The 14951-nt window shown below is 34.8% G+C and overlaps 1 protein-coding gene across 2 annotated transcripts; it reads right to left on the bottom strand.

Annotated features, from left to right (window-relative positions):
- Positions 1–411: 411 nt before the first annotated feature.
- LOC110018937 (probable methyltransferase At1g27930) lies at positions 412–2170 on the bottom strand. Of its 2 annotated transcripts, none has more exons than XM_020716417.1 (2): positions 2024–2170; positions 412–1206 (listed from the first exon to the last, which is right to left on the bottom strand). In XM_020716417.1, exons 1-2 carry the CDS (start codon positions 2131–2133, stop codon positions 453–455), a joined length of 864 nt encoding a protein of 287 aa, XP_020572076.1. In that variant the 5' UTR covers positions 2134–2170; the 3' UTR covers positions 412–452. The 2 variants fall into 2 exon arrangements, with proteins under 2 accessions (XP_020572076.1, XP_020572077.1); XM_020716418.1 differs by having other exon boundaries at positions 412–1203.
- Positions 2171–14951: the final 12781 nt, after the last annotated feature.

The raw sequence follows: 14951 nt of genomic DNA, 5'->3' as shown, positions 1-14951 counted from the left end.
CTTCGAGGTTCAAAACGTGGCTTGAATTCTAACTATTTTGAGCCAATTTTGAATGTCTCTTAGCCCAATGAGCAATCCATGAATAAACAGACTAATCGAATTGGAAAAACTATTATATAGTATGGTCATACCACCGTAGATTACACTACTCCTCATCAAGATCATCATCTGAACATGTAATTGCCGCATGAAATAAGTTCTCTTGCCATTAGGGCTAATTTTTTCTCGAATGAATTTTAGTCATGTCTCTAATCAAATAATTTGTGAAGGATTTTTCTCCAATGACTGCCATTATAATATTCATAGAGTCAATTTTCCATTAATAAAATAACTTTTGTAGTTCTTTTCAGATCCAATGAGCAATGCCAAATTTTATACTCACGCACCCAAAATAAAAAAAAAAAGAAAAAAAAAACCAAGCAAACAGAAGTACTCCCCATCTTCATCATCAATCAGCAAAACATCCCGGCGGTCTCATTACCCCTCGCCGGCGGGATACGGAAATGCCATAGCCGGCCGCTTACCCCGACCAAGTTCTTCTTACACAAAAACTCCATCGCAAACTTCTTCTCCACCTTCCGATCCACATCGTGCAAAAACACATCGGTAAACCCCTCCCCCTTCCTCCCCCTCGCCATCACCGCCGCCGAGTAAATCGCCCCCATCCTCCCCGGCGCCTCCGCAAAATACCCTTTCGGAGCATCAATCATGATCAAATCCCACTCTCTCCTGTAAACTTCATCTGGCAGATCTGCAAGCGCGAGCTGGCACCTCCAATTATCCCTCAACCTAGCGTGCGGCGGCAGGCATTCCGGCTCATGAAGATACGATTTCATTAATTCATCGGCTTCCGATAGCTTTGTTGAGTATTTGACGTAGTGGGCGCGGAGGAAAGGGGACTTGCGGAGCACGGTTTGGAACCAGGAGGGGTCTTCTTCGAGGAAGAGGGTGGTTCCACCTGAGTTGAATGCGGACCACATGGGGGAATCGTGACCGAGACCGAAGACGAGAAAGTTGCAGGGGGAGCGGCGGCGGAGGACGTCGGAGGAGATGCGGATCTCGGAGAGGGTTTGTTGTGGAACGATTGTGGAGGTGGCGTAGTGGAGGAGAGCGGAGCGGAGCTCGTCGGAGGAGGGTTGGGGGATAATGGGGATGGAGCTGAGAGGGCGGTTGGTTTGGCGCAGCGCCGGTGGATTCAGGGCTCTGCTGGAAGATAGCAATCATTACGTGCAGAATTAGTGCATGTAAATTTTATTGTGTTTTGATTGTATTGATTTTATTATATTTTGATTATATTAATTGAATTGATATAATCAAAATATAATAAAATCTTGAACGGTAATTTGAATGAATGAGATTCAGAATTTTGAACAAAATTTATCTCTAAAAATAGTTTTAAATTAAAATAAAAATCGTAATCTATGTGGATAAAAAATTTTATTTTAAGCATTTTTTTGGCCATTTAAACAAAACGGAAGCAATTTTGATCTTGAAGAACTCATGCGCTCAGTTTCAATATTTTGAATCAAAGTTTAGATTTAATGTATATTTAGTGTTTTAGCTCTCGATGTCAAATTTAATTAAATGAACTGATGAATTTGAGAAAAGATGTGTGATAATAGATAATTTAGGTTATAGCAGTTATAATTTAATTAAGGTAATAACGACAAAATCAGACGGATTAGTGGAATTTCTATACTTGAAGCAATTGGTTTAGATTATTTTCCAAAAAAAATAGTTTAGAAAAGTATAGAGAGTTGAATTTTATTAGCTGATTTTATAATTAAGGATGAAAGCAATGGATTGTTGGAAGGATAACTAAAAATAATTATATTAACAATTTTAATCGCGTTTTTTTTTTTAATCTCTCAAATTTATACTCTCTCTCTCTCTCTCTCTCTCTCTGTGTATAAAAGATCATAATGAAGAATTTGAATGCAATTTCCAAAAATACTGAAGCAAAACTCAAATATGCTGAATGAAAAGAAAAAAATGAAAATTAAGGGGTTAGTTAGGCTGGTACATGTAATTTTCAGAGCTATGACAGATGAGATCGGAGAACAAGAAGGCCCCAAGTAGTAGAAATGTCATAACGACGGCTACGATCCACCGCGTCGGTTGCAGGATCATCATGGCGCTTAGGCTTGTATTTCTCTTCTTCCTCTTTCTGACTCTCTCTCCCTTGCGATGGGTCGTTCACTCAGATAAATAGAAGGGCGGGAAGAACTCCGTGGACTGACTTGTTCCACTTTCTGATTTGGCAAAAGCCTTGTCCAAAATGGAGATTCGTGGGTTTATCAAAACTTATATATATATATATATATATATATATTAGAAATTTTTATGTTATTTTGTTTATGTTTTAACTTAAAATAAAATATATTTGATATGACATAATCTGTTTAGTTATTTTTAAAAGTAAATAAAATAAATTTTAAATATTTTGACTATTTGTATAGATAAGTTAAATTATTTTTAAAAATTTTAAAAAATACATGAAAAAACTATTTTAAAAGTTTTTTTTAATAATTTAAATAAATTTTAGATGTTTTAAGAGCTTTTAAAATAATTTAATTTTTTTTTTCAAAAATAAGAAATAAAATCATGCAAAAAATTCACTAAACAATCATATTTTTATAATAAAAGTAGAAAATAAAAATAAAAAAAAAATAAAAGAAAATCCATACAAACTCTAAAAATAATTAGACTTCATATGCCTCTTCAAATTTGACGAAGTTGGGCTTTTCAATGAAATTCGATGGCAGGGCTAAATAAAGTATCAAATAGTGTGTTTCAGTCGTTGTTACAATATAAATGCAACAAAGAATCTGTTTAAATCAGAATCGAACACCTTCGATTCTTATTTACGTCATAATATTTAATCATTATTTCAATGATTTTCGATCATGCCTTCGACAAAGCTTAAAACATAATTTGAACTATGTGAAAAAAATAATAATAAAGATTTGGATAAGACAATGACAATGTAATTCAACATATTCGTGAAAAGATGTGTTTCACTTTTTAGAAGTTAATGTAATGTTACTTTTTTATGACGCGGAAGATTAATAAGGTTATATAAATAAAATGAAGTTATGTGTATTTTTATATGCAGAAATAGAAAGCTAGTTTTTTGACGAGAGGCTGGATGATTGTGAGACTCTCTTGTATTCTCAATTTTTTGTCTCTGATGAGAAACCTAGGGGAAGTCCGTGGGATGATTAATGATGCTTAGGAATAAAATTTTTTCCTCCTGTCGGATCTACCGAGATTTAGAACGGTGTCTTTAGTACTCGGCTTTCTATGGTGGTTAACTTGAGTGCTTATCGGTATTGCACTAAATCCAATCAGTTCGAACTCGGATTTTTTTTTTTTTTTGTCCTACTCTAGACTCAATTGGCCTTAAATTGTTCTGTGCTCGGACGGATGCATCAAATTGGATAAGTGGACTTCTTGGTCTCTATTAGTGAGCACCTTTTTGTTGTACTTCATTTTTTCTAGGCCATTGGATCCTCTTCATACTGGCACATTCTTGATGTACACTGGTGGTGAGTTTAATGGTGATATGGTTTATCAAAGACATACACATAAGAAGTTAAACATTATGAGTCTCCAAAACCGACATGTTTTAGTTATAGCTCAAAATTGGCATTTCAGTTATAATAAAAATTTATATGCACAAAGCATGATTAACTGCATATATTGAAAGTAATTATCCAATCAAAATTAAAAATAAAATATCTTGGAGATTTTTGATAAAATAAAAGGAGTTTTTGTGTTACCCTTATGATTTGTTATAGTATATTTAATGTAACTTTAGCATATATACTCTATTTTTTTCTACCCTATTTAAATAGATTCAAACTATGACCGAGTTTGTTAGTTCTATTTGACGCCTTTTTGAAAACCTATTGAATCATGTTTGAACCCTCTTTAGCATTGTTTGAACCTTTTTCTTAGACTAGTTTGATCCATGTACAAATCCATCTCCAAATTATAACATAGGGTTTCAAAAAGATTGAAATAAGATTTGAATATTATTTTGAACTATTTTTAATTTTTCTCGTATATAATTATAACTTTGGTTAAATCTCGCTCAAAGCTTTTTCAAACCTTGTGCCAACTTATGTTGTTTGAAAGGGAATTCAAATATTTACACTCAAAATAAGGATATTTTGATCTAAAATATATATTTTGAGCATATTGTCTAAATAGAAAATAAGCTACCATTATATTTCTCTAATTTTTCCTTTTCATAGGCAAGCTAAGGTTAAAATTTTCAGACTTGGTGTCCTAACTACATACCATATTTTTATTTATACTACAAGCTATGTTAAAATCCTAAATTTAAAGTGATTTTAATAACAAAAAAATATTATGATTTTCAAACTTCATTCAAATTAGATTGAATATGCACACAAAAAATTAACTTCACGAAGTGGATTCAAATCCGAAAACAGTTAAAATTTTAGATTCAACACAGAAATATGTTATTTTTAATTTAAGATTAAATTACATCTTAGTTTTTTGTTTTAATTTACAATCATTTAATAACTTTTTCTGTTTAAAATTTATTATAAAAAAAGTCAAATCTCATCCGAGCATCAAAGTTCGGATGAAAGAAAAGTAATCTTTGACTTGATGAGCTTATTAACATCTTTAACTTCAATCTGAAAGAACTTTATATATGTTTATGACAACATATCTTTTCAAATAATGCAAATCTGTGAAAATCTACAGATTTATATTTGCGTATGTGCCCACCAAACCTCAATATGTAATGGTGGACAATTCATATGAGCATTGATGGTTGAGCAATGAGTTAGATGCAGACCATAAGTACTAAATGAAAAGTAGTGAATTGCATGGCTGGCTTTGTAAGGATAAGATAAGTATGGAACCTCAAACCATAGCATTTCATATTATATTAACATACTAAAAGAGGATGCATGGTGCCAAAATAATTTTATTGAAACAATTGATAAAATGCACATTGGAGAAAAAAAGATTCATGTTGCCAACCTCACTTAGTGGGATAAAAACTTATTGTTGTTATTGTAATTGATGAAACACACAAAATGATTATATGTTATAATTTTTTCAAACATGTTAATTAATATGATCATTAATTAATTATAAAACGTGTTGGTATGTCTTTGTGTGTGTGTCTATACATATTTATATTTATGTATATATATTTAATTATGTAAAAAGATATTTCATGGTTTTAAGGAGAACCCGTCTAATCTTGAAAAGTTACTGATATGCCTTCATTATCATTTGTGAGCACAATGAAAAGAGCAAGGACTTCGATCTCTCTGTTTCTTGAAGGTATTCAATTGACAAGTGAGTTCAGGAGGTCTTAGTGTTGGGGCACTAACGCTACACATAGTGGTGTGAACAATCCGATTCAAGGCCAGCACAAAATAGAATCGAAAGTTTACTTAATTGGATCATTGATCGAACCTATTAAATTTGAACTGATCTGGTGTAAATCAATCTGATTTATAAGTCGGCACAAATTGTAAACAAGCTGACTTGAATGCCATTTTTGGCTCATTAGCCAGTTCACTCCAGCTTGAACCTGCTTTGGGCCGCAATGCCAGCCGACCAGAAAAAAAAAAAAAAAAATTTGTGAAAAGAAGAGATTCGAACCTCTGCCAGCCCACTCAAGCCAAAAATCTCACCAACCAAGCTAACATTGCATCATGCATGTAAAACTAAAAGTTTGGGTGCTAAATATGTAAATACAAAAGAATTTATTTCAATCCTGATCCGAGCTGAGGGTGGATCGAAATCGGATTGAAATAAATTTGAACATTTAATTTGGCTTGTAGCTTGGCTCTTAGCATGGCTCGAATGGTTCAATTCGGCTTTCGAGCGATTTATGATTTTTGAGTCAATTTCACAGCCTCAGCTACACATATTGTGGCTCTGTCACAATGTGAAAGGAGATAATGGAGAAAGAGTTCATTAAATTGGTGATGCTAGACCAAATAACAATGAAGGAAATTGTAGTGAACGCTAATTATAGACGATTCTCCTTCTTGAGAATTATTTTCTTAATTTAAAATCTGAACGTGCCGTTCACTGATTCACTGGTCAGACAAAAAACAAACAAAATTCGAGCCTTTAGAGAGATAAACTGTATAGTCGATGAAAATTAACCTGGACAGATTTTTATTAGGGGAAAGATTGAGCAAGTTGAAAAATAATGTAAAGAAATTTGTCAATAATTTTATAATAAATGATTGATTTATTATTGTATTATAATGCCATCAGGTACCGCGCATATAGAAAAATAAATTATAATCGACGAGTAAGCCAGAAATCAAAATAAAAATAAGAAATTCCGACGGTTACATTTTCCATCAAGATTCGATACTTTATAAAACAAAATTATGACCCCTGCATTAACTATAAATGTACCAAGTCTGCAACTTTCATAGAAATATCTTCTACTTTTTCAGTTTTTTTCTTAAAAATTATTGTGAAAATCAGAAAGCAATTTGCACAAGTTCTCTTTAAATTTTAATTTACAAGTTCTGATGATTTAGTATTTTGCTTTCGAATTTTGTTTGCATGAACTTTGGACTAAGGATGAATCATTTATACGCTTCATAATATAGTTAAGAATTTTAACACCAATTGAAATTAAAAAAAAATTTCAGGATATTCTCAACCGCTTTTTAAATAGAATGTGTTACAATTTTAACCTCATTTAAGTGTAGAAATATTTAGGAGATTTGGGAGTTTCCTGGCTTACTAAACTCTTTAAAATTATTTTGAAAACTAAAATGATGTCTGGGGAGTAGAAGAAGAGTATTTTGGTCCCCATTTTTAAGAATAAAGAAATGCACAAAAGTTTGCCAATTATAGAGGAATTAAGTTGATGTGTCATACTTTAAAATATGAGAGAGGGTAATTGAAAATAGGTTAAGACGTATTACAAAGATTTCTTATGATCAATTTGGATTTATGCCGAGCAGGTCTACTATGAAAGTTATACATTTATTGAGAGGTTTGATGGAGAAGTTCAGAGATAATAAGGAGGTTCTACATATGATTTTTTTTTTTTATTTAGAAAAAGCTTATGACAAGCTTCCATGAAATATCCTTTGGAGAGTTCTTGGGAAGAAAGGTGTTGATATGACTTATAAAGTCATTAAAGATATGTATACAATAGTTGTTACTTGTGTTCGTATGGAAGGAGGATTGACCAAATATTTTCCTATAGCTGTTGGTTTACATCAGGGATCGGCTTTAAGCTCATATGTTTTTGCTTTAATTATGGATGGTCTTACTGGACACCTACAGGATTATATACCTTGGTGTACGCTTTTTGCTGATGATATCCTTCTTGTGGATATGGTGAGAGAATAAGCTCAAGAAAAACTCGAATTGTGAAGGTCTACCTTGGAGTCTAAAGAGTTTTGTTTGAGTAGAACTAAAATTGAATACGTGAAATGTAATTTTAGTAGTAGATCTAGTGACAGAAATGTAACTATATGTGATCAAATAACTAAAAGGTGTGAACGGCTTAGATATCTAGGGTCTATTGTTCAAAGTGATGGTGATATTGATGGGGATGTTATTAGTAGAATTCAAGTTAGTTAGTTGAAGTAGAGGACTACTTTGGGCCTATTGTGTAATAGAAAGTTCCGCTTAGACTGAAAGGAAAATTTTATAAGATGGTGGTGAGATATGCTATGCTCTACGGGGTTGAATGTTGGCCTTTAAAAGAGAAGCATAAAACTAAGTTAAGTGTTGCCGAGATGAAATGATTAAGTAGATGAGTGGCTTTACAAAATGAGAAATGAATATATCCGTGATAGGGTTGGTGTATCTCCAGTGACGGACAAAATTAAAGAGAGTAAACTTAAACGGTTTGATCGCATTAAATGTCGACCATCTGATGATCAGATTAGAAGACTAGATGTCTTATATTCAACTTATGTTAAGAAAGGCAGAGGCAGACTTGGGATGACTTGGGCATATTGTATAAAAATGATGTAATTTAATATAATTAAATGAAAATATGACACCAAATAGGATGTAGTGGAGATAAAAGATTCATGTAGTCGACCCCACTTAGTGAGATAATGATTTGTTGTTGTGTTACAATTTTAAAATGTTGTTCATGAGAAATTAATATATCAAAAAATTATAACACAATTTTTTTTTCATAAAATAAAAAACTCTGACTTGGTGCATATTTATAGGCGATATCTCACACAAAATAATCCTAAATTTATTATTATTATTATTATTATTATTGATACACCATCAATAAATTTTTAATATTTGACACGAATCTCGAGATATGACATGAAACTTTAGATAATCTTGTGAACAATAAATATCCAAACTTCAACTGAAATTCATCCAGAGCTCTGATTTCAGTAACCTTGCTGTCAAACTGATCGGTTCCACGAGACAAACCCAATAATTTAAAATTGGTCTAATGTAAACCAATTTTATACGATTTTTAATAGTTTTTGGACATATTTAAAAGGTCAAACAGATACCGAATCTGACAAGCTTATAGTGGAATTGAGCGTCTCAGCAAGAAGAATTCAACGAGCATACTCAATTCTAACTTCATTAAGGCACTCAGATGTTCATCAAATATCATAAGATTGAAAGAATCTCTCAGGATCGTTCAATCAAAGTAATTCATATTGAACTATTAATTGTAACTCAGACTCTGTAAAAAGAGCTTGAAGCCTGAAGAAGAGCTTGAAGTATTGAAAAGGAGCTGAAATCCATCATCGCTCCTACTGTTGTTGACCACCACCTGCCAGTCGTCGTCAATCGCTCCTGACTTCCCAAATTGTGATTCAGTTTTGTCTGCTCCCTCTTCCGCTAATACACAAGAGAGTCTCAAGCCCTAAGTAGTGCAGCAAACACATCCTTGCCCAACCATAAAGGGCGCTCATTTTTCCAAGTATATCACCGAACTAGTCTCGCGGACGATCGCTCCCCTTGTGCTTGAAGTTCTTTTGGATGTGTGTCTCCTCCGCAAGAAGCAGGGATCATTTAGTACAACAAATCTAAGAATATTTGTGGTATCATCTTCAACTAAGTACAATGAATATAAGAATAAATTGTTACCACAATGAAAAAATGATGGATTAGCCATCGTAATATTTTCACCCGGAAAAATAAACAATTAATAGAAATTAGTGTATTACTTAATAAAGGGTTTAACTTCATCGCAATTTTAAAGAACATATAGTGCCGCTGCTCGAAGTTCCTGATTAATAAGATAACGTGATGTGCACCTTCCTGATGCTTCACCAAACTGCTGAAAAATAAAAATTATAGTAGAAGGCACCACACCCAATGATGTGGACTCTTCTTGCACAAAATAATAGGAGCAAAAAATGGCAATCTCCTGCAGCAAATATGTCTCATATATGAATCCTTTTGGTCGTGCTTTATTCTTGACAGTTTGCCTTATTTTATTAAAAAATTTGTAATGTAATTATTTCATAATATTATTTTTTAAGTTGTTGCTAGAAAATTTATTCACTAAATTGTTACTATGTATCTCTCAAATGGATACATTCATCGATATTGTTGCAATCACCTTTTGATGTCAAGAGTGCAGTGTTCACTTACATGACTCGAGAGAGTTTACAGTTAGTCTGTAGCATCATGTAGCTTAAGACACTCATTCGAGACTCTCTAACACTTGTTCGGGGCACGGAGCTAGGGTTGGTGATGCTTTAGCATTATCCGGGAGAACCCGCCGTCAGAATGGCTCATTCACAACATAGTACATATTTGGTCCCATGCCGGTGTTTAGAATTCGCTGCATATCCGTATGGAGCCTCCCGTGGCCAAGGGAAGTCATGGAGTCCTCCTACACGCACCGCGGGAAAGTTAGGGTTTGGGACGCCTTACCCATGTCGTGGCTTAGGGCGGCCGTGGGCGATAATTTCCTCAGATAATGGATGATCAAAATTCTCATTTTTGAAGTTATGGGACTATATTTCGGTCATATGGAGTCTCCTGTAGCTTACAGATCTAGAAAATTCTCTGTCGGGCGCTTCCAATGTAAATTAGGGATTTTGGTGTTAGATCGGCACCTATGTGCCTACTTCTGGTACTTAGGAGCCCAAAATGCCTTCTTGAATGTTTAAAACTAAGCCCCTAGAAGTCTGACACCAATTTCTGGTGCCTAGGCACCAGTCCCAGGCTCCAAGGCCCCAGTCTCGGGTGTCTAGGCGCCCAAAATTGCTAAAAAACAGTCATTTTCTCGAGCCCCCAGAAAGTAAACACCACACTTGTGGCACCTAGATGTCAGAGCCCTGAAGAAGCACTCAAAAGCACACAGTCGCTAGGGGTATTAAGAGCGCCAAGAAAATTCGCAGCGTAACTACATCTCAAAAGTGTAGCCATGTCAAGGGGGTCCTTCGTTCTGGCTTTATTTTCTAGCGATCGGAATGTTTGCAACACTTTTGAGTGTGGTCACACTGTCGAGACAGTCTCTCACGATTCAAGTTACGAAGGCTATCTATCTCGCGTTCGGTGCTTCTCGAAAGGGACTTTTTGCAAAGGTGAATTTTCGGGAAGGTGGAATTCTGAGTGATGTAATCTGTAAGTTTCTTCAATTCTTAATGAAATTGATTGGTGGTGTGGCTACATTTTTTCATATTCTTTATTTTTTTTCACGTAAATATTGGAGTGTTTTTTTTATTATTTTTTATTGTGCTTCTATCGAAATTTTACTCTAAATTTCTTGAAATATTGATATCTAATTGATCGAATCACTGGTTTTATATTTCCATCCAGTACACAAGTACTCAATCTCATAAAACAAGTGAACATAGCAACTAGCTTAAAAGATGAAAGAAAAAAAAATGCAAATCCAAATAAGCTCATGTAATAAATGAAAACCATAATTAATAAATGAGGTTTAAAATGTGACTGAAAATCTTAGTAATTAGAAATTTATTTGGACTTGTGACCAAATCCTATGTTTTTTTGTCATAACTCCCTCATTTATTGACAGAATTGACCGATTTTGGTATCATGTGAAAGGTACCAAAATTTTCTACAACCCTTGTGTTATACATATCAGGCAATTTTGAGCATATTTGCTACAGTTTCTACAAGTGTTTGCTAAAATGAAATTTGCTTTATAACGTGCGACCCTCGCCTTTTATTGTTTACAACTCGCTTAACTATTGATGAAATGGATCGATTTTGGTATCATTGTAAAGGTAACAAAATTTTATACAACTTTTGTATTATTCACATCAGCCAATTTTAAGTATATTATCTACAATTATTAACAATTCTTGCGAAGTGACACTAGCTCCAACATTAGAAAAAAATAAAAAATCTTCATGAGAACAAAAGAGCAAGGCAATCCTTGTCTTCCTGCACCTCCCCTTTTGTAAATCAATTGTAAATAAAAGAGGAAGGCAACCTCAATAAAAATTATCACTATGCCTCTGATTACATAGACAAAAGAACCCAAGAAAACACACATAGATGGCGAGAAAGAATGACAAGCTTGGCAAGATGGGATTTAAGAATATGTAGTTAAGGCGAAATATAGGTAAATGAGATTTAAGAACATGTAGGATTTAGAGATGTCACAGTTCCCCCTTAGTTTTAACTAACATTTCAATGATTTTTTATTGAGATTTTTCATTTCATATTCAATCAATATCTTACGAGTTTGAGCTCTAATATCACTTAATTTTTATGTATGCACATAAATTTAAAATTTTAGATATTTACATATCTAAACATCTAATACCCAAATTTATTTTTTTGAAAATAAGGGCAATGTAGCAACATGATCATGTGTGTCCAAGTGACTTTATCACGTGTGCCGCGTGAGGACATTGTTTCGACACATGACAAGGAGTTTTTGCTGCTTCAAATTAAAATATTAAATTTAGAAAATTACTATTTTCAAAATTTATTCCGAGGTTATATATCTGTACCTGCTGTTCCACAAATAAATAAATCAATCAATAAATACAGTGATTAGCCCTTTATAAAAAGAAGTTTTGGATTTGAAATTTAGTTATTTCATTTTTCTTGAATTTGAAATTCAGCTGAGTTGGTCCAAATGTAAAACACTTCTTAATGTAAAGTGGCATATCCGTTGCTGGAAACATTCATAACTGCCCCGCCCCGCTACTCCCCCGATCACCGCCCTGACCCTCGCTGTCATCGACTGTCATAGCCGGCCAAAACAAAGATGTCGGAGGCCACCGAAAATCACCACCCACTGGCCGCTGCTACAGGCAGCCATCACCGGCCAACATTGACTTCTCCGTCTGCTAGCCGACAAATACCAACAACCACTACCCATCGTCGAACGCCATTGTTGGTCATCGCTGCCCTTAGTGACACGCCAACAACTGTCCGCCAATGCTCACAACCACCTCCAACCACCATCGCCACTACCAGCCACCACCTTCGGCAACGATCAAGCTCACTGTTACGGTGACTCCCAATTATGCAAAAGCTATGTTTATAAGGAGGTTTAAATAACTATTAGATAAAACGGTCATTTGGCTATTTAAAGGTGTTTAACCGGTCTTCTTTTATGGGTCATTGGTCTATATATATGTAATGATGTATATGAGTTGTGAGCGTTAAGGGAGAGAGTAATTCTAAGAGCAAGGTGATGAACCAAGAAAGAGAAGAACAACATCTTGGATAGAGCTCATAGCGTGATAATTTTGAGCTTGGGTGACAAAGCTTTGAGGGAAGTGTCAAGGGAGACAACGGCTCATGCCCCTCGGTATTAGGTGGAGAGAATCTCTATTATGGAGTTTTGTAATTGGAAGTCAAGGTGGAGATTTGTTATGGTTACTTCATATTATGCGAACTAAGACAAAGCCGTGTTTATAAGGAGGTTTAAATAGCTAATGGGTACAACGGTCATTTGGTTATTTAAATGTGTTTAACCGGTCATCTTGTATGGGTCATTGGTTTATATTTATGTAATGATGTATATGAGTTGAGAGGGTTAAATGGGAGATAAATTATGAGAGATTAAGGTGAGGAACCAAGAAAGCCTCAATCGAGATCAAGATCGACAGAGAGCTTAGAACCAAGAAAGCTTGTATCAAGATCAAGATTGATAGAGAGCTTGAGGAGATTGGTTCGTCCTTGATTTCGTGTGGTATAATCTTTAAGATTGTCTTAGTGAATTGTTTTTTGATTCCCTCCCGTGGATGTAGGTCCTAAGGGCCGAACTATGTAAATTCTCAGTGTTCTTGTTTGCATTTCCTCTTTGCGTTTTTTTTTTCCTTTTCCCGTCTTATTGTCCTGTGGTTTTCTTTGCGATGCAGATTTTCAACAATTGGATCCATCTGTGGGAATTCTAGACACTACAATGGGATCTGCTAAATTCAACATCAAGAAATTCACTAAAAACGACGATGGGATCTGCTAAGTTCGACATCGAGAAATTGACCGGAAAGAACGATTTCAGCTTGTGGAGAGTCAAGATGACAGTCCTATTGGTGAAGCAAGATGTCGCGGAAGCATTGCAAGGACCGGCGACATGGTAGGTCGAAATGCCCAAGAGGGAGGAGAACAATATCTTGGACTGAGCTCACAGCATGATAATCTTTGTAATTGGAAGTCAAGGTGGAAATTTGTTATGATGACTCACAAATATGTGAACTAAGACAAAGCCGTGTTTATAAGAAGGTTTAAATAGCTAATGGGTACAATGGTCATTTGGCTATTTAAATATGTTTAACTGGTTTTCTTGTATTGGTCATTGGTTTATATATATGTAATGATGTATATGAGTTATGAGGGTTAAGGAAGAGAGAAATTCTAAGAGCAATTTGAGAAACCAAGAAAGCTTTCATCAAGATCAAGATCGATAGAGAGCTTGGAACCAAGAAAGCTTATGTCGAGATCAAGATCAATAGAGAGCTTGAGAAGATTGGTTCGTCATTGATTTTGTGCGATGTAATCTTCAAGATTGTCTTAGTGAATTGTTTTTTTATTCCCTCTCTTCGATATAGGTCCTATGGACCGAACAAGGTAAATTCTCGGTATTTTTGTTTACATTCCACTTTGCGGTTTTTATTTTCCTCGCTTTGCTGTCCTGCGGCATTCTTGACAGTAGATTTCACAACAATTGGTGTCGTCTGTGGGAATTTTATCCACGACAATGGATATCGTCAAATTTGACATCGAGAAATTCACCGGAAAGAATGATTTTGACTTGTGGAGAGTTAAGATGATAGCTCTGTTGGTGCAGCAAGGGGTCGCCGAAGCACTGCAAGGTCCTATGGTATTGCCAGCCGAAATCTCCGAGCAAGACAAGAAAGAAAACAGTTGGTTAGAGAAAGAAGATGATAGGCTTCAAGAAATTGAGGAGTGCATCTTAGGGATTTTGTATCGAGTTGGTTAGAGAGAGAGAATGCAAGAGAGCTCATCTCTCAATGAAAAGCTATGTAAATATTGTTTTAATGACTTAATGGATTAATGGTTGATTTCTATCTCATGTGATTGGCGGTGCAGATTTTCAACACCCACCACTATCGCCCACCATGATCGCTAGCCACCAACATGACTCAACCTTACCGGTCAACACTAACACCATCAACGTACTCTTTACTTTAAAATAAACTAGATTCAGATTATTTTAAAACAAATAAAAAATATAAAATAATTAACTTATTTTATATCGAATCAAATAATTTTAAAATACATTACTAACTGCATTTTATTTTTTTATTCAGAAAATCAAACAGCTCATGCTATCACAAATTCACAATCAGAGGAAGCTTGGTTGTAGTCAGCCCATCTTTTTATTCCGTCGGCACTAGCCCATCAAGAATTGAACCGGCCCCTGGAACAAAAATACAATTAACAGCCCGAACAACAAACCAATCGACTGCCACGTCCTCCCTTCCCTCCCTTCCCCACTCCGCCACGCGTCTAACTCAGTA

This window comes from Phalaenopsis equestris, unplaced genomic scaffold (assembly GCF_001263595.1).
Source record: "Phalaenopsis equestris unplaced genomic scaffold, ASM126359v1 Scaffold000036, whole genome shotgun sequence".
NCBI classification, from domain to species: domain Eukaryota; kingdom Viridiplantae; phylum Streptophyta; class Magnoliopsida; order Asparagales; family Orchidaceae; genus Phalaenopsis; species Phalaenopsis equestris.
The sequence above is the reverse complement of the archived record's forward strand: the minus strand, read 5'-3'. Positions and strand labels throughout refer to the sequence as shown.